This window comes from Lycorma delicatula, chromosome 5, assembly GCF_047948215.1.
Source record: "Lycorma delicatula isolate Av1 chromosome 5, ASM4794821v1, whole genome shotgun sequence".
NCBI classification, from domain to species: Eukaryota; Metazoa; Arthropoda; class Insecta; order Hemiptera; family Fulgoridae; genus Lycorma; species Lycorma delicatula.
The window spans coordinates 129,073,888-129,093,420 of NC_134459.1; the positions used below are offsets into that span (position 1 = coordinate 129,073,888).

At 32.0% G+C, this 19,533-nt stretch overlaps 1 protein-coding gene across 5 annotated transcripts in view; it reads right to left on the minus strand.

Moving 5' to 3' along the window:
• Positions 1–17,835, minus strand: part of LOC142325386 (uncharacterized) — a 78,151-nt gene extending 60,316 nt beyond the window's left edge. The window contains exons 1-3 of one of the 5 annotated variants that reach the window (XM_075367104.1): positions 17,692–17,835; positions 15,722–15,803; positions 8,292–8,370 (exon numbers count right to left, since the gene is read on the minus strand). In XM_075367104.1, the coding sequence (XP_075223219.1) occupies positions 8,292–8,370; positions 15,722–15,769 (127 nt within the window). In that variant the 5' untranslated portion in view covers positions 15,770–15,803; positions 17,692–17,835. Of the gene's footprint in view, positions 1–8,291; positions 8,371–15,721; positions 15,804–17,222; positions 17,549–17,627 lie in introns of those variants that run through there. The other 4 variants (XM_075367102.1, XM_075367100.1, XM_075367101.1 and 1 more) reach the window with 4 other exon arrangements.
• Positions 17,836–19,533: the final 1,698 nt, after the last annotated feature.

Sequence of the window (19,533 nt, forward strand, 5' to 3'; positions counted from 1 at the left end):
AGATCAGGGAGTGGGTCTTGGTGGCTACAATCCTTTAGAAATGATTCTTCCACTGAAAAATCCCTGTAGCATCTCCATAGTAGAACAAGCTGTATGGCAAGTGGCGCTGTCCTGTTGCAACTAACAGTCACACTCATCCTATTGCTGAGACTATGAACTGTTGGATAATCTCTTTGTAGATGACATTATCCAGTTATTAAAAAAAAAACAAGGGTCCTAATTATTTGTTGCCTCGGAACTACACACCATATGCCTATATTTTACCTCAACCTGAGGTATTCAAAAACTACATGACCTGAGGTCCTCAGGTCTAGTAGTTCTGACTATTAGCATATCCACCAAGGTGAAACCATGCTTCATCTGTCAAAAAAACTTTATCTAAAATGCCATTGTTGCTTCTAATGAAGTTCTTCAATCATTAACAGTAGGTTCAAGAACCTTCTGCTTAAGTCTTATAGGGTCAATCCATTTGAAATGATCCAAAGGTAGTTGCTTGACAAATTCAAAGAACCAACTTGTTTCCTACAAGTATCAGGACCTTAAACAATTTTTTTACATTTTTTATTTAGAGTTAACCTGTGGTGGCCATTTTTGTTACAGTGTGCACACCTATTTTTGTGATTGCATGGGTTTACAAAAAAAAAATCAAAACTAAAAAACTATTGGTCCTGATAGGATGAAACAAAAAGCAATATATTCAGATTTTCTCAAGGTAAAAGATTGGTCCAGTAGTTTATTTACCTGTCTCTCTTCTTTCTATGAGAAAATTACCAATAAAGTTGAACATAAAAAACGATGAAATTTCATTTCTGATAATTTTTCCAGAGGCAGGGATGGCATACACAGTTTCAATTGTTTTTTTATATGTTGGTACATGTTAGTAGTTTTGCCATAAATAATATTAATGGTGATATACTTACCCATCGATTTTTATGAATTTTTGAAAACTAATTTTTTTTTTAAATTCAAATTCTGACTTCAAATAATTCTGATGGGGCTGGTGATAAAAATCTCAAATTTGCACAACTTGCAGTGTTTTTGTAAATGTTTATGGCAAATAAAAAAGTTTCTTGTGTACTGTATGAATAAAAAAGTTATAACCTCTCAAAAATCATTAAACACCTGTTAAAAGCGATACATCATTTTGACTCACTAAATAAGTGCTCCAAGGGGGTGTTGCACACCGTAACAAAAATGGCCACCACAGGTAAACTGCTAAATTAAAAATTTAAAAAAAAAAATTTTTTTTTCTTGATACATGTAGGAAACAAGCGAGTAATTTTTTTGGAATTGGTCAAGCAACTAGCTTTTTTTTTTGGGGGACACTTCAAATGGACTGACACTATAGCATAATCAGCATTAGTTAGCTCAAATATACAGATAATATTCCAGCGTTCTCCTAACTACAATATAAGCTGAACCTAGTGAAATGTTTTTTCCCATCTTAGTCTCCACAAAGATTTATAAGATCTTGTAATTGCCGCTTTAATGTCTTGTATAACCTGTGCCATTAACATGACTGGGTCAAGCAAGTTTCTGAGCTAACACCGAATCTGTTTCACAAAATTTTTCAACTAACTTTAGAATCATTTTTTACAGGTGCTTTCTTTTAAAAGAACACATGCCGACACACATGAGATTTCGTCTCTAAATCAGTTTCCATCACAAATACACATTTTTCAACAGTTAACCACATTTTAACAAACACACGATAGCACTACTTCGTTCAAAAGCCAGTGCTTGACAAAGAATGGCAATATTCAAAATTATGTCCTCCCAATCCAGCTCCAGTCGTACAAACAACTTTTACATTATTTTACATAATAATGTGAGATTTGTGTACATTTTAACAAAAATATGCATCTAGTATAAACTAGTGAGTGATGAGACCTCTTTTAAATTGCATATCCTGCAGCTGATAAGATATCATTTTTTAAGAAAAATCATCTTTTAAAAAAGACTTCTACTGCTGTCACTGATTTTTATTTTCTATTTCATTATGTTACTTTAAAAACTATTCTAAAATTTAAACATAAAAACTACACTCACATTTTATTCCAAAATGGATCACATGAAACAGCCAAAAAATCTCACTTCAAAAATTACTTTTAAGAAGTACAATATTTTTCATCTAAGATATCAATATTTACTTTTTTCTTTTCTTATATATTGACTTAACTAGCCAAACTCCAAGGGTAGCAACATTTGCTGCTCTCCATACTGGCAAACATTGAATTATTAGCCTACATCTTTTATATTATTTGCCCTTTCAAGCGAAAGAAAACATTCTGTTCCTGAAAATGAACTTGCTGTTACTATAAAATGAATCATTAAGTAAACACAGAAATGTGTAATCAACCACCTGAGATATAGTACAGCCAAAATTTAATAATATACACTTGAAATAGAAATTACTTTTCCAATTTCATCTCCTTCAGATGGTTTATAAATGGGAATCCTATACTTTTTCACAGAATTTCATTGTTGATATCTATATTGAATTTTTATTTTCTTTTGAATATGTTAGAAATACCCACAAATATGAAGAAATCCATACTTACCCATGTTCATTCATTCTTGTTTCCGATTTCATGTTATGAATCAGGATTTAAATCTAATTTCCACTTCAGTTCCAGACACCTTGAACTTCATGTACATTACTAGCTTTTATTTTACTATAACTGTATCAGTTCCCTGTTAATGCTGATCGTATAGTTGATTTACTAGCTACTATACATGTTTTACTTTAATCATGTGAATATTTTTCTTTCTTTGCTTCAATATCATATTCTAACATTCATCCATTAGCTTTAACTTACAAGGACTATTAGTTAGTTTAATTTGTAATTCTAGTCATCACAAGGAACTCAATCAATTTTCAGGAAGCTGCACAAAATATATTCTAAAAGCCATTATAGACCTCTCAGCTAACATTTACACTTTTTACATTCTACCTCAATTTGGACACCAATGTAACAACTGATAGTTTTCAGGATAGCAATCCTCTAATCAAAATAACTATTGCTTACTTTTCCTGAGGACCTCTTAGGCATAAGTGAATGAAACTTCAACAGTGGTTATTTAAAAAAAAAAGAAGGAATTAATAATGGGAATAAATTTGAATGGGAATTAAAATATAGCTTGGTGTGTACCTGTTTGCCTAGGTTACCTGTTTACCTAGGGATGAATGAAAAAAGGTCCCTTCATAACAGTCAACATGTACAATCATATATGTAGCAGTGAAAAATATCAGCAATTAACAGTGCAAAAATATGTGTTTTATTTAAAAATCACTCACTATCAAAGACATTAATTCTGCTTTAAAAAGCACAAGGAGAATTGACAATAAAGAAAACAATTCTTGAGAATTGAAGAAAACCAATTCATTTCCTTAAAGAAAGAATGTCCTTAAAGTACTAAGTTGGGATTTCCACTAGAAGTTGCTAGTATTCTCCAAAATGATTTCAATACATATCAAATTTATTAAAACTTTGTTCTAAAAATACTAACTATGACACTGACAGGAGACCTACTTACTATAGATGATCAAGATCAACATTTTCTGAACAAGATCATAACAGGAGATGAGACATGGTGTATGTACAATCAAAACAAAACACCAGTCATCAGAATAGAATTAACATAATCTCCACGATCACCAAAATTATGCTTGGCAAAGGAAAAGTTCTTTTGATTTGCAAGATACTGATCACAAATGATCCAAATTCAAGGCAACCAATGAGCAAAGAAATGTACTCGATTTTCTTCATCATTTACAGGATATACAAAGAAGGAATTATACTGAAAAATGAAAAATAAAGAATTAGATTCTTTCCCTTGACAATGCATGGGTGCATTAATCCATGCTTGTCAAAGAAATAAAGTCAAGTAATTTCATAATGTTAATGGAATTAAAACTACATGCAATGATTGCATGTAATCATTCTGAATGAAATGTGTAATTACTTATGTGTTATTTTCTGCATGGAGAACTGTTGAGATGAAACATATTTATCTGTTGGGTAATAAAAATTCATGTTAACCCATTTGAGCAACAACGCTAGATCAATCTCACTATACAAGATAAATTTCTGTAACAGGTCTATAGTACCAAATTTAAAATGATAAACTGATTAAACAAAGTATTGCTCAAAAAGAACAATTAAGGACAGAATACAGACAGATTGAGCTGATTTTAACTAATGATGTAATTACTTACAAAATTTATGCTCAGTAGGTGTGGTAAAGTTCACTGAGGAAAACAATAGCAAAAGAATAAAATGTATATTACAAATATATAAATATTTTTTTAAATCAGTATGACAAAGACTTAATTTCTTTTAAATATTCTTCAATATTTGAATGTAATGAATTTAGTGCACCATTAACTATCTAGAGAAAAAAGGTAGAGACACGGAATATTGGGGGGTTATCTTATATCATACTCCAAGCAAAAAATTCAAAATGCAGCCTTTAAACCTGGAGATTCTTTTTCTTTGTATTGGGACTTAAAACACACATACCTGATCAATTATATTATCTAGAGGTAGAGCATACTATGATTTCTACGTAATTCAATGAGACCTTGAAATGACAATGAAAGCAAATTTGTCAAGTTCAGAATTAAAAAAGTGCCAATAATATAACAATAATGCTGGACTATGTGCCATTGATGAACACTAGATGTACGTGAAAGTAATACTTACGTCTACATTCACATCCAATCAAAATTAGTATCTAGCAACTTCCAAGAATCAAAAAGACCATTTCACTGTAACTGTGTATAAAGAACAGACTGCCTGAATTTTAAATGAATTTTGTTAGAATCTGTAATTTAATTAATGATTCTATCACAAAATAAGTAAATATTTTTTTTAATCAGATAATTTATTATCATCCTACTTTATTTAAATACTTTTTCATTCTTAAGAATGTGCATTAGTAACAACCTTCCCTTATACATTTTAAACAATTTTTAACAGGTATTTATTACATGCATCCTGTTAAATTAGGTACATATAATATAACATAATTCCTTGAATTTTCAAACATGAAAAAGATTTCTCTAAATCCAATACCTAGCAGAAAAATGAATTCCTTGTATTCAGACTTTTCTGCTCTGATTAACTGTGAACAAATAATAGCTTTATAAAAATTATTTGTACTCCCTCTATGAATCATGAAACTTTGGTGATGGTGAGGGGGGGCTTGAGTGCTCAGTGACACAAGGTAGATGGACCGAACGTGCAATCATATCGTATCTGTTGATAGCTAGGCTTAGGAATATTTCCTGAAAGAGGGCAGCAACTCTTTCAGCAGTTGTTAAGAGTGTAGGGAGGTCTTAAAGGCTATATCAAAATCACTCAATCTTCTGAGTACTGTGCAGCTGAAAGCAATGGAAAACTACAATATTCCAGAAGTGAACTAGTGACCCCCCCATTCAGATCTCCGAATGGGGACTACTAGTTACAGGTAACTAGTTTGGTAACTACCAGAAGCAGTTACCAAAAAATTAAAAATGGGAACTACTAGTTACAGGAAGTAGTTACCAGAAAATTAAAAAATAGCTTTCTATGAGTCAGAGCATGGAATGTTAGAAGTCTAAAACAGGTTGGTAGGTTAGAAAATTTAAAGAGTGAAATGGATAAGGTTAAATGAGATGTAATAGGAACTAGCAAGATTTGGTGGGAAGAAGAAAACAATTTTTGGTATGAGTATACTAGTAGGACTGAATTCATGACTGTTTTTTTAAACTATGATTTTTTTAACTTTTGACTTTAATACATTAACTTTAACTCCTGAAGATGGCTTCCAACTAAGCCGAAAGATCTAGAGAACATATCGAAGTGCTGGTAATAACATATCAAAAGTACCATGTTTGAGAAACTGATTTTAGAATAATTAACTCAATTTCACTAAAGGGCAGAAAGGAGTAGATTTCGTAATGAGCAAGAAGATAGGGAAAAGAGTAGAATATTTCAAAATGCATAGTGATAGAATCATTATAAAAAGGATAAAATCAAAACCTAAGCAGACAACGATTGTTAACGTCTATGTGTCTACAAGTGCCCATGATAATGATGAGGTAGAGTGTGCATATGAAGAAACTGATGAAGCAATTAAACACATAAATGAGGATGAAAATTTAAAGATAGTAGGAGACTGGAATACAAACATTGGAAAAGGCAAGGAAGGAAATGTGTGGGTGAATAATATAGACTGGGCAAAAGGAATGAAAGAGGAGACCAACTGCCAGCAAAACTGCCAACACAAAGTTTAAAAATTATAATACAAGAACATACACATAGAAAATGCCAGGTGATACTGCAAGGTATCAGATACATTATATCATGGTTAAACAAATATTTAGAAATCAAACAAAATATTTTAACAAATATTTAGAACTTATTGACTGCAAAGCTTATCCTGAAGCAGAAATTGGTAGCAACCATAATTCATGGATAATAAAATGTAGATTGGGGTTTAAAAACCTGATGAAAAGTATCAGATGAATCGGTGGAATATAGAGAACCTTGAGAAAGAGGAGGTAAAGAAGATTTTTGAGGACATCATAAGAGATCTAAGTTAAAATGATAAGGTAGAAAATATTGAAGAAGAATGGGAAAATGTTAAAAAAGAAATTCTTAAATCAGTAGAAGTGAACTTGGGCGGAACAAAGAGAACTGGTAGAAAACCTTGGATTTCAGATGATATATTGCAGCTGATGGAAGAACGTGGAAACTATAAGAATGCTAGAGATAAAGAAGGTAAAAGGAACTATCAAAATTAAGAAATACTATAAACAAGAAGTGCAAATTAGTGAAAGAAGAATGGATTAAATAAAGTATCCGAAGTGGAAAGAGAAATCATTGGTAAAATTGATGAAACATATAGTTAAGTTAAGGAGAATTTTGTGATGCATAAATTAAAATCTAATAATGAGTTAAACAAAGATAGTACACCAATTTATAATACAAAAGAAAAATTGATAGGTGGGTAGAATATATTGAAGAGTTATATGGAAGAAATAAATTAGGAACTAGTGTTACGGAGGAAAAAGAGAAAGTTGAAGAGCATGAAAAGGGAAATACAATATTGAGATCTGAATTTAAGAGAATTAAAAGCTTTGAATGGGAGAAAGGCTCCTGGGATAGACGGAATACCTGTAGAATTACTGCCCAGTGCAGCTGAGGAAGCAATAGATAGATTGTACAAACTGGTGTAATATTTACGAAAAAGAGGAAGTTCCATCAGATTTCAAAAAGTGTTAGTCATGAGACCAAAGAAAGCAGGAGCAGAGATATATGTGAAAAATACATAATTAGCTCAGCTACTCATGCATCAAAAATCATGGAACAAGAACAAAACAAACGTAATTTGAAATGTAATATAAATGGACCACTGAATATAAAAAAAGGAAGAGAAAAGATAATGGATGTAGAAGAATTCTGTTATTTGGGAAGTAGAGTTACTAAAGATGAATGAAGCAGGAGCAATATAAAATGCCAAATAGCACAGGTGAAATGAGCTTTCAGTCAGACATACAATTTGCCTATATCAAAAATGAATTTACACATCAAGAAAAAATTTTTGATGGTATATTTTTGGAGTGTAGCTTTATATGGAAGTGAAACTTGGACGATCAGGGTTTGAGAAGAAAAGATTAAAAAGCTTTTGAAATGTGGTGCTATGGGAGAATGTTAAAAATCAGATGGGTGGATAAAGTTAGAAATAAAGAGGTGCTGCGGCAAATTGATGAAGAAGTATTTGAAAAATGTAGTTAGAAGAATAGACTTGCAGGCCACATATGTGTAAGTGGGAAAAATTGTGTAGGTAGACAACATTTGGAACATGCAACAAATTTTTAAGGATAGAGGATGTAAGAGACAAAATGACTGAAAGGATGAAATGAAATGACTGGAACTAGACAGGGAATCTTGGAGAGCTGCATCAAACCAGTCAAATGACTGAAGACTAAAGAAAGAAAAAATTTGTATACTTTATTATTTAACAAAGGGAAATAATTCCAATTTTTGTCAATTTTTCATCAACTCAAAATAATGCAAATAAACAAGTCTGGACAATACTTAAATTTTAACATCCGATGAGCTGTACGATACATCAATTATTAAAACTAGTTCTTGGCTGTCTACACTTTTCAAACTTTGCAAACATTTTCAATAACTACTTACAGCAAAAGTAAGATTAAAGACAAACTTCAAAACAGAAAATTTTAGCAATAAAAATTAAAAAAATATTTCTTTTATAAACAAAAAAATGATCTTACTCACTGAATTTTACTGAACTACCAAGACTATCATTGTGAATTGATTTAAGCCATTCTAAAACTTTCTGCATAGATTCCAATTCCTGAAATTTAAATGCAAATAATTTTTCTTACACATTTTTTTTGTTCACACAAAAAAATTATGGAACTATATTACAATACAAGCAAATAATCACATCACTACTTCATAAATTATTTACAATATTTTTACCAGTTTATCATTAAACTGGTAAAAATATGAAATCAAGTTTTAGAATTACTATCTCATTAGAGGAAACTAAAAGTCTCATATTTAAAGATTCTTCTTTTGACATTTTGTTCAAAATTGTTGTTATGTTTTAAGTAAATTTTATAATATGTTATTATATGTGCCTATTTGTTTTTTTTTAAATTGAAATTAATCGAGAAAAGAGCTCAATCTTTACTTCCTTGTACAAAGTAAAGGAAGTATTGTGATCATGAAAAATTTCGGTTTTCAGATTTCAACAGAAATATCCATTTTGACTAGTTTTGGCATGACCTCTGTACATATGTATCTTGCATAACTCAAAAACGAGTTAAAACTTGCATAATCATAGAATATTGAAATTTTGGATTTAGCACTTTTGTAACATCTAGTTGTGCACCTCACACTTTTATAGCAATCGACTGAACCAAAAGTGTCAAAAAAAGTCCAAAATCGAAAACAGTTTGGATTTTGACTTTCAACAATATACCATAAGAGATACTTACTTTCACTGGTTCCAGAGTTATAACCATATGAAATTTTAATTAATGAAATATCTGGATCATATAATGGGAAGGCACATTGATTCGAATCAGTCTTCATTTCCTTTTTATTTTTTTTCATTTTAATATATTCATTTATAAATAATTATTAACCTCTGATTACAAAAAAAAGGTGTATATGTAATTTAATATTACATTGCCAAAGCCATTGAAGATTTTGTGACAAACTTAAACCTAGACCCTGATAAGTGTTTTCTTATTTTGCTCTTCACAAGCTTAACCTTGTGAACCACTTAAATGTATCGCAATAATTGAAAACTGCATTGGAACATGCATTTATCTCTTATCAAAGAGATAATTACATTTATATGTGAGTGTTTTACAATGCAAGCTTATTGCCAGCATTACTAAATTGTGTGAGACTAGGTGGTCAGTTAAATACAAGAGCATCTGTGTTTTTAAGCATCATTGATGCAACAAGAAAAAAATGCTTATCAAATGCAATCTCCTGCGTACAGATCATTTATTGTGTCTGTAGCAATAATTGCTAAGTATTTCGCTATGCTGGAAGCCGTAGAAAATCCACTTCAGTTGAAAGTACTTGACATAATCAAAGCCAACCAGCATATTCAAATGTTTCTTGACATGCTACGAGTTCATCATGATAATACAGAGAACATCACGACTGCTTCGCATTTTTTTTTTGTTTACAATTGCCTCACTATGTTTGATTACTGCTTCTTTTAAAAGAAGCAGGCAACATTATAATTCATTTGAATGTTGATATAACCGCCACTCACATTGCTTGGTGACAGAAGCGTAGAAGCAATCTCCACCCAAAAACCTCTAATAATTCGTTGCTTGGATTCCATCATATCATCTGAAGTCAGATTTTCTGCAGACAAATCACCTGCATTCTCAATGATAAATTTCCTTCCAAGTAACATGAGAAGTGTTTTATTGGAGGAATGGAGTGAAAGTATTTAATCTTGTGCAAATTTCTACAATTTAGAAGGCAGTGAAGGAGAAAGGGAATTGTGGTTCAAAATTAAATTTTAAAAAAGACCTTATTTTTTCTAACTATTAGAAAGGCTCTGCTGATATTGCTTTCACAGCCTTGCACAACAATTACTATTAAGCATTCATGTAGTTATAGTTTCAGTCAGCTGAAGAAAGACCTCCAGATTGCCCTTCAGGATAACCGGAAAGGTCTTAAAATTAGTAACATTAGAGACCGGCAAGGGGCTAGTTGTGGTAGCGAATAATAAGGAGACCATTCAGTAAAATTTAGACAGCAGTTAAGCGATTGAATCTAAAAATAGACCTGAAGAGAACGTGTTGGTCCCCCATTATAGTCTGTGATATTGACCGTAGCCTTACCGATGAAGATGTCTTGTCACTCATTAGGGAGCAGAACACTGATTTGAATGAAGCTGTCTTCCAGCAGGACTGCAGGCTGGTCTTTAAAACGGGTAGGTGTGATGCCCAGAAATATCACAGAGTCTTTGAAGTGGTCTCTTTTAAAAATTTACGTTTGCAGGCAGACTGTTTATCGATTTAGGATCCTGCTGAGTAAAGAGTATGTGGATGCCCAAAGATGTTTCAAGTGCTGCAGATATGGTCACAGGGCTAAATTTTGTAAATTTGCCTTGGTGTGTGCCCCATTGTGGTGAGGAGAGCCACAAGCGTGACAATTGCTCGCATAGGTCCGAGGCTCCGGACTGTGCTAACTGTAAGGGGAGTTGCACAAGAATCATGAGCACCCACTTGTTAGTAAGGAGTGTGGCTGTTAAATAAGGGCCATTATGATGTACTTTAATTTCTTAGATGGTTAGGTTGGATCAACTAAATGCCCAGGGTGCTCATGTGGTCCAGGTTGAGTTAGGTGAGATTGTAGAGAGACGGAGCCTTGATGTTGTGCTTTTGCAGCACCTATATGTAATTAGGAGTGATCTGTCAGGTTTTCAGAACTGGAAAACATTTTGTGTAGGGCATACCTGTATGTCTGCTATTCTGTGCAGAAAGTCGCTAGATAGTGCCTTTATATGGCAGGTTTCTGACGCACATCATGTTGTGATCAGACGTGCCATTCGCGGACAGAACCTTAGAATTGTTAGTTTATATTTCCAATACAGGGATTTCACCGAGGAACACCTAGCGAGATGGGATAGGATCCTTTGTAATGTGAGCTAATCCTTCGTAATGGTCTAATCCTTATTGGTGCCGATGTTAATGCGAAGTAGATTTTCTGGCACAGTAGGATCACTGATCATGGCGGTGCCCTAATTGAGTTTCATCGCGCAGCACAATTCTGAGGTCTTTAATGTTGCAGGCCAGTTCGGTTAACGCGGACGACTGGCCTTTTCAGGTACAAATATTGACATCACCATTGGTAGGGACATCCCTGGCAGGGTCCTTGACTGTTCTAGCAATCATCAATTGATACTATTTGAAACAGTGGATGAGCTGCGCAATGACCATGAGGGACACTTTCCTGTTCACCGGGGGTGCTTCCTGCATAGGAAGGTGGACTGGCTGAAATTCTCCTACTTCTTGGAGTCCAGACTGGAGATTTTTTTCTCGAGACCTTGATGTCCTGGCAGAAAACTTCACTTCTGTGGTGGTGGTAGTGGCTGAAGCCGCAATTCCTAGAAGCACTGGCCAGGACCGTGTATCACAGTGGAGCTCCTCGAGCGCTTCAGTGGTCCCTTAGTCCTCTAATTAGAATATATGATAGGTTGTGCTCTTTGCCGGCCACTTTCCAGTGTGTTGGAAGCATGAAGACTTGGTGTTGTTGTTCAAAGGTGGCGACAAAGATCCTACTGTTAGTTCTTACCGTCCAGTAACACTCTTGCCTGTGATTGGCATGGTTTTTGAGAAGGTCCTATTTTTGCGTATTGTTAGATTGGCCACTCATTTGCTAAAGAGCAACCAGTATGGTTTTTGACCAGGCAAGAGCACTGAGAGATGCCATACTAAAGGTGATGGGTATAGCTTCCTCGAGTCCATGTAAATATGTATTAGGGATTTTTCTGGACATATCCGAGGGATTTAACAACTTATGGTGGCCTTCTGTCCTGTTTCAAATGCAGAAGCGTAAGTGTACACAAAATTAACTAGAAGTGCTCTCAAGTTATTTCAGCCATCAGACCGTTTCCCTGCGTGATGGCAGCTCAGAGGTTCATAAGACCCTAACTAAAGGAAGCCGTCAGGGCAGTGTTCTGAGTTTCCTTCTTTGGATCATAGAATTCAATTCGATGTTGTTTTTAAGGTTGCCATGTGGTTGTCATGTCATTGTTTATGCTGATGATGTGCTGCTACTGATTGAAAGGGATTTGCGGAACAAGGTAGAATTTCGAGCTGCTCGTACTTGTGAGGCACTCCCAATTGTGGACTCTCCAACGTAAAGATGATTTTCAGCCCAGAGAAAACCACAATGATATTGCTTAAGGGCCGTTTGGCCGCTTCATGACGAATCCTGGTTTGGATGGCTGGTCTCCCCATTCAGTACGTTACAACTCAAAAATACCTGGGTGTTATCCTTGATGAGAATTTTCAGTTCTAGGAACATCTACAGTATGTAGCAAAAAAGGCCGCTGATGCTTTTTATGGAGAGTCATTCATCCCAGATTGGGAGTTGAATTACCATACCATGCATATCCCTTACAAAGGTGTCAGTGAAGCTATTATGCTATATGCTGCACCTGTCTGGGCTCACTGCATGGCTTTTAGGTATTGCGCAGACATTTTACTGTGGGCCCAGTGACTCCCCTGTTGCTGGCTGTTATAGGCAGTTACAGAACAGTTTCACAGGAAGCAGTCTGTGTTATAGCCGGAGTCAAACCAATAGATATCTTGGCTAATGAGTGTAAGGAACGCTACATTTCCAAAGTAATTAACCTATTGACATCAGAACGAAAGCAGGAGACTGAAAACCGGGGCCTTGCATCTTGGCACGTCAGGTGGGACGAATCTCCCACAGGTCGCTACACGCATGATATATTTCCTACAGTGTCCAATTTAGGTGCGATTAGATGGGTCTTCCCAATCAGTAAATCACACAGTTTCTCTCCAGGCATGGTGCCTTTCGGGCGAGTTTGACTAGGTTTCGTTTGGTGGATTCGAGTCAATGCTCAGATTGTGGGACTGATGATATGGTGGACCACGTCCTCTATGTCTGTTCTTGATTCAAGGTCGAACGTTCATGAGCCGTTAGGGAACTTGAGAGAATACATGCCTTTCTGGATCTCCAAATCAACTGGATGACCCGCGAGAAATGGTCTACAGTGGCTGGTTTTCTTCGTGCCCTTGCAGTGTGTAGGTCTGCAGAGGGAGTTTAATCGGGATACTCGATCGTAGTAGGATCCCGGGTGGCTAGGGTTCTGACTTAGGCATTGGATTGGTTGGAGGTAGGCGTATCGGCATCATGCCATGGTTATATTGGTATTGTTTGTGATTTGATTTGGGACTCCTGCTGGTGGGGGTATGCGCTGCCAGGGTACGGTACCTGTATGTCTTGACTGTAACACCACATAGACCAATTATTTCATTTTTAATAATATGGATAGGATGGTCTTTTAGTTATTAATCACCTACAACAATATGAAAATTGCTTAAGTCAATATTCAGATTTGCCTCAGAGGTAAATCATGTGTGCCAAAAAAATGATGCAGGAAACAACTAAGGACAACACTTTTTTGTTTTTCTTTATTAATTTTCATGAAGATTGGTGATGTTGGATGTCCACTGGAATGCTCTTCATGAATGATTTTGCAAATTTCATTGTAGTCTGATTTGCTTTGCAATAATCGTGCACATCCTTATACGAAGTAAAAGGTCTGATGGAAAAAGTACCCCAACCGAGTTGGTTGGAGTACTTTTACCAACTCGGTTGGGATCGCCTTGAATAAGCTAGCTGTGGTGAATATTCATCCAGCCACTGATGACTGAATTTCCTCTTGAGGAGTCTGAAGTCCTTCAATGGTAACAGACATTTTCCAAGAGATTTTTTTTATCAACCAGCAAAGTGCATACCAATGCGATGAATTTTCCAATTAGTTAACAAAAATAATAAACTTAAATATAAGACTCTTGTATGTTGAAAGATACAAAATAATCCCTAGCGACATAACACTTACAAGCATAGAAAGACAACCAAACCATGAAGAATAACAAATTTTAATTTACATGCTTTTAAAGCAAGAGCTGCTCTTAGGTAAATTCATGGTACGTATATTACAAGTTAAATAAAATCATGTAATAAATGACACAGTAGGCTACTTACCAAAAAAGTTCTAATATTTTTTTGTTATATAAAGTGGATAGCATGTGGTTGGCAAGAATAAACAAATTTTACAACTGTAAAAAATTACATACACTACTTACAAGTTTACATGAAAGTAACAACAGCACTGACTAACCATAAATGTGTGCACTCTTACTGGGTAAATAGCTTCTGGAATATTCCCATCATGTCATGAAATGATACGAGAATGACAAGACTATTTTACAAAACTCTTGTTGCCACAAGACGGTGCCGGCGTGTAACAATAGTTCTTAAATCGTCTCGCAGATGGTGCAAGTGTCTCTTGTAATTATTTTGTAATTATCAAAATGGTGGTTTAATTTAAAATTTTTTAAAAATTAGGTATTTATAACTTTTTTTTGATTGTTACAATAAATTAACTATACAAGACTTGTAAATTGCATTGCAATCCCTGTATATAAAACACCCAGACATAATAACAGGGCCTTAAGGTCATATTTAATATTTGAAAATAGCTCGCACATAAAGAACACAAAACAAATTACAAACAAAATTAAGAATAAACACATAACCAACCTCTACTGAACAATATACTTGAACAAGAAACATGTAACACACTTACACAAATTATTAACAAAAATGAATTACCAAAACACATAAGTGAAATCATAACTTTAATGAAAACAAAATTAGATCTAATAAACCAAAAGCGATTTATTCAACCAGACTGGGCTGAGCCATTTCTAAATCACTTACACATTTATATCTGTAAATGGCTTTATATCTTTAATAGTGTGGAATTATTTCCACACTATTAAAGTATCTTGAAGCTCAAGAAAGTACTCTTGCACATTTCTCATTATGATGAGAAATGTGCACGAGTAAACATAAAGTAAAAGTCCCTTTTAAAATTACATACTTTACATAAATTTTTATGACAGTAGAAAAAAAGCAAACTAAAAATAAAAGTTGTTGCATATCAATAAAAAACACTGACATGACAATTTTTACAATACAGACTTATTTTAAGCAAAATTTCAAACTTAGTTCAAATAGAAATAACAAAGTTATTTTAAATCTTAACTGAATTATTCTTAATCAAAAAAGAATAAATGATTTGTTAAGAATTAAATCAATAAATATACCTATTAGTAATTCTTTTTTTATCTCACACTGATTGTATACAATTAAATTGAAAACAAAAATACTTTAAAATAATCCACAATTCATATTTTTAATACTGCTGATGAAGATATGCATGGTATATGACACACTTTTAGACATGCTTCCATCTATTGTTTTTTATATGAATATTGTATTAAAAATATGAATTGTGGATTATTTTAATTTATATATATATATATAAAATGACACTAATGATTTCCATTAACATAATACAACATAGACCATCACATTAATTATGTTACTGTGACACTCACATTTTTACGATATTTTAGTAGAGGATCATCCCCATCAGGAGCTGTCATTACTAACTATTGGCATGAGAACGATGAGTGAAACCTGAAAAAATTTAGAAACCATTAAATGTAATCCCTACAAACAAAAGGTAAAAGTAGATTAATTTCCAGATTTTACAGTATTATAGAAATTACAAATTAAAAGCTTCTCACATCTATGTTAGAGATATGATATGGAAATTTAATTAATTTCCTTCTAAATTTAAAAATTCAATATAGATATTAAAAGCTAATAATTATTTCACATTGTAACCACACTAAGTAAATACCAATTAATGTTAATAAATAGTTAAGCAAATTGCATTAAGAAGTATTACTTAATTCTTAATTTGGGCCACTACCAAATTTAATAATGTCCAAAAATTATTATTTACTACTTTCACCAATGACTAATATTTAATATTAATTCAATATCAATTTATTTCAATGATACAGTTTCATTTTGTTTAATGATGCATAACGAAATTTATGAATAGAAGCTAGTAACTGGAATTCATACAATGGCAATAAAAAAAACAACTCCAAACATGTAACTGAGGTTGGGCTTTACAATTAACAGATGTTTTTACTATTAAATTAACATTTTCTAAATATAATCAAATAAAAGTAGATACAATTAACTGTTCAATAATGACTAAACATAATTCAGAATGACAATACTACAAATGTGAATAAGAAATTCTAGAAACAGATATCAAAATAAACAAGCATTTATTTAATGACAGCTGGATTTTGAAATTTACTTCCCGTATTAGAATGTAAATATACTAATATACACTGTATATCAAAAGTCAGTAATGCTAAATAAATTAATAAAAATCTATAAATTGAAGCATACAATTTATTACTTATCAGTAAGAATTTACTTAATGTTGTTATTTTAATGCATACATATTAATTTTTTGTCGTACACACTGCAATAATTGTACTTCCTCTATTTCACTACTTTTAATATTTACAGTAAGAATTGAAGACAATTGGCCAAGGAGTATGCAAGCATTCAATAACAAGATCAGCAGTCATAGTGAATTAGCTATCCTTCACTTATGAAATAATGGCAGGTTGTAGCAGTAAAAAAAAGCAAGTGAAAAGAATTTATAACATTTATTTAAGGTTAAAAATGTAAATTTTTAATAAAAAAGATAAAACACTTTAGATTATTGACTCCATGTACTGACGAATTGTACATATATAAACATAACCTTAGCTTACTAACCTCAAATAACCATACTTTACAGTATTTAATGTTAATTAAAATAGGATTTAGAGAGTGTAGGTTATGTTTGATATTAATTAGTTAAGCTGTATAATTTGCGTACGATTCATCAGTACACAGTTAACATAATATAAACAAACCTAAGCAAATGTATTAAACAAACATTTTTTTGTTTAATACATTTTAATAATTCCTGTTTTTTGGCAAATAAGTTGCATAACAAAATGTGGCAGTGTGAAAAAGTACCTTTCTTTTTATTAAATTAACATGTCAATGGCCAGTCACAGCAAATCCAGATCACCAAAATTTGTTTACTCTTTATTACTTTTGATAACCAGGGTTGTACATAAGATTTAATACCTAATGCAATCTGCACTTTAATTCTATAAAAATTTTGGATTACACTCCGAACACTAAATCATACCACATTATCAATCTTTTTTTATATTACAAACATATTTTTTTTAGTTTAGACTAACAGGTTCCCACAGGTATAGCTAACCTTACTATTATTGCTTATAAAAAAAAAAAAAATAAAAATCACTTCTACCATGAAACTATGTACCAAATATATTAAACATACAGTTTAACACAATTAACAAATTATCTAATTTATTAATACTTTTAAGAGCTCCAATATAAAATACTAACGTACTTCACCTACGTAGCATTACTTTATATATTATACCTTCCAAAACAATTGCAAAGTGCCTACCCAAACAAAAACCGATTACTAGGAAAATGTTGGAAACACCATTTGGATAATTAAATTATTAAACACAATTAATAGACACAATATCAGCAATAATAAATCTACATAACATCCTTGTTACTGTAGACAAACGCCAATACCATACAATTTCCCTCCAAACTCAACACGATACAGCCAACATAAGACGGACAAATATTACATTCATAAAATTTACTCGCAATTCTGCTTTATTTAAATAAGATTTACTTAAAGCATAATTAAATAATAACAATGGTAAACGCAATTTTTGGTCTGTGAAATATTTACTAAGTTTCTAACAACATTTTACGCTAAATTTCAAAGTGCTATGAATAATTTTTTACCTCCCACAGTTTCTGTACAGAATTTCTTATGTAGTGCTTTACCTGAATTTAATTATTTTGCTGATAATTAACGTTTATAAAATAATATTTTAGCAAATATAAATGTAGACGTAAATTTTTCATAATATAATGTAAAAGTTATAAAAATTGTTTTTTAGCATTCTTAAAGTGTAAAATAATAGCAAACTTCGATTAAAGTACTCAAGTACTGATAATTTTTCTAGTACTAAAGAAAATAACTCTTCAATTGTCATAACATTTGTTAATGAAAGTTAAAAAAGAATATTTTCATTAATAAATCTTATAGCAGAAATCATGTGGGCTAATACAGGCATCACATGTCACGTTTAATATTTGAATAAAACATATGTTTTTATGCTTAACTTAAACTTGTTTTCTTTTTTTAATAAATACGAAGTTCAGTAATATATTGAATCAAATATCTTACTGCATTTACGGTTAATTGTATACCACAATTATAAAAAAAACCTAATAATTAAACTATAAATTAACAATGTTATTTTACAAAATACTGAATTTTTTTGCTAATTAAGAAATTTTACATTTAACCTGATTTTAAATGATCTAATGGCAGTAAATTAATTGAAAAAATACACAGGTTTAAATTTTTATAAAATTGCATGCTTTTAAATTATATGTAATTTTTCCAAGTGTTATAAAAATATTCATCCACTGAAGTTTAACAGAATTTGCATACATATCTGTTCAACACACCAAACATTGGTAAATAAATAATGATACACCATTACACCTAATAGTAAGAAATGTTAGATATGCAAGGGTAAGGAATGTAAAAAAATACGGATTAATTTAATGAGTTTTTCTAAAGCTCAAATAATTTATTTAGGCTAATATGTAAATTTTTAATTTAAATTGGTACATAATACTACATTATATAGAATACGTAGGAGCAATACTCTGATAAAAAAAGAAATTCCTCCAGTACTTGTGTGGAAGCGTCAAATAGAAACTGTGATAAAATCTTGATCTCATCAGCGATACTAGATGTACAATTAAATTATAAAACAAAAAAAAGGTGTTTAAAAGTCTACTATTATTAAAAATATTAAAATATGAAATAGTAAATTAAATACATAAGGGCACTAAATAAATAATTGATAATATGATATTAAAATTGTGTTCGAGAACATAATGTATACATTAGCATGCAAATTAATCCTAACACATATTAAAGTAACTAACAGAAAAAATTAACTTAAAAGTAACTTTATTTAGAAAAAAACATCCGTACAATTTATAAATATCTAGTAATCAATATATCCTCTTTTATTCTTAATCACTTGATGTACACAATTTGGCATAGATAAAACAAGTGTACTATACATTTTTTTTTTCATAAAGAAACCATATTGCTTTAATGAGGTCAATTTTTGTGATACAATTTATTTTTGATAGTCCTTTTTTGACTATTGAAAATTTTCAGTCGACTAAGTCTGAAGTG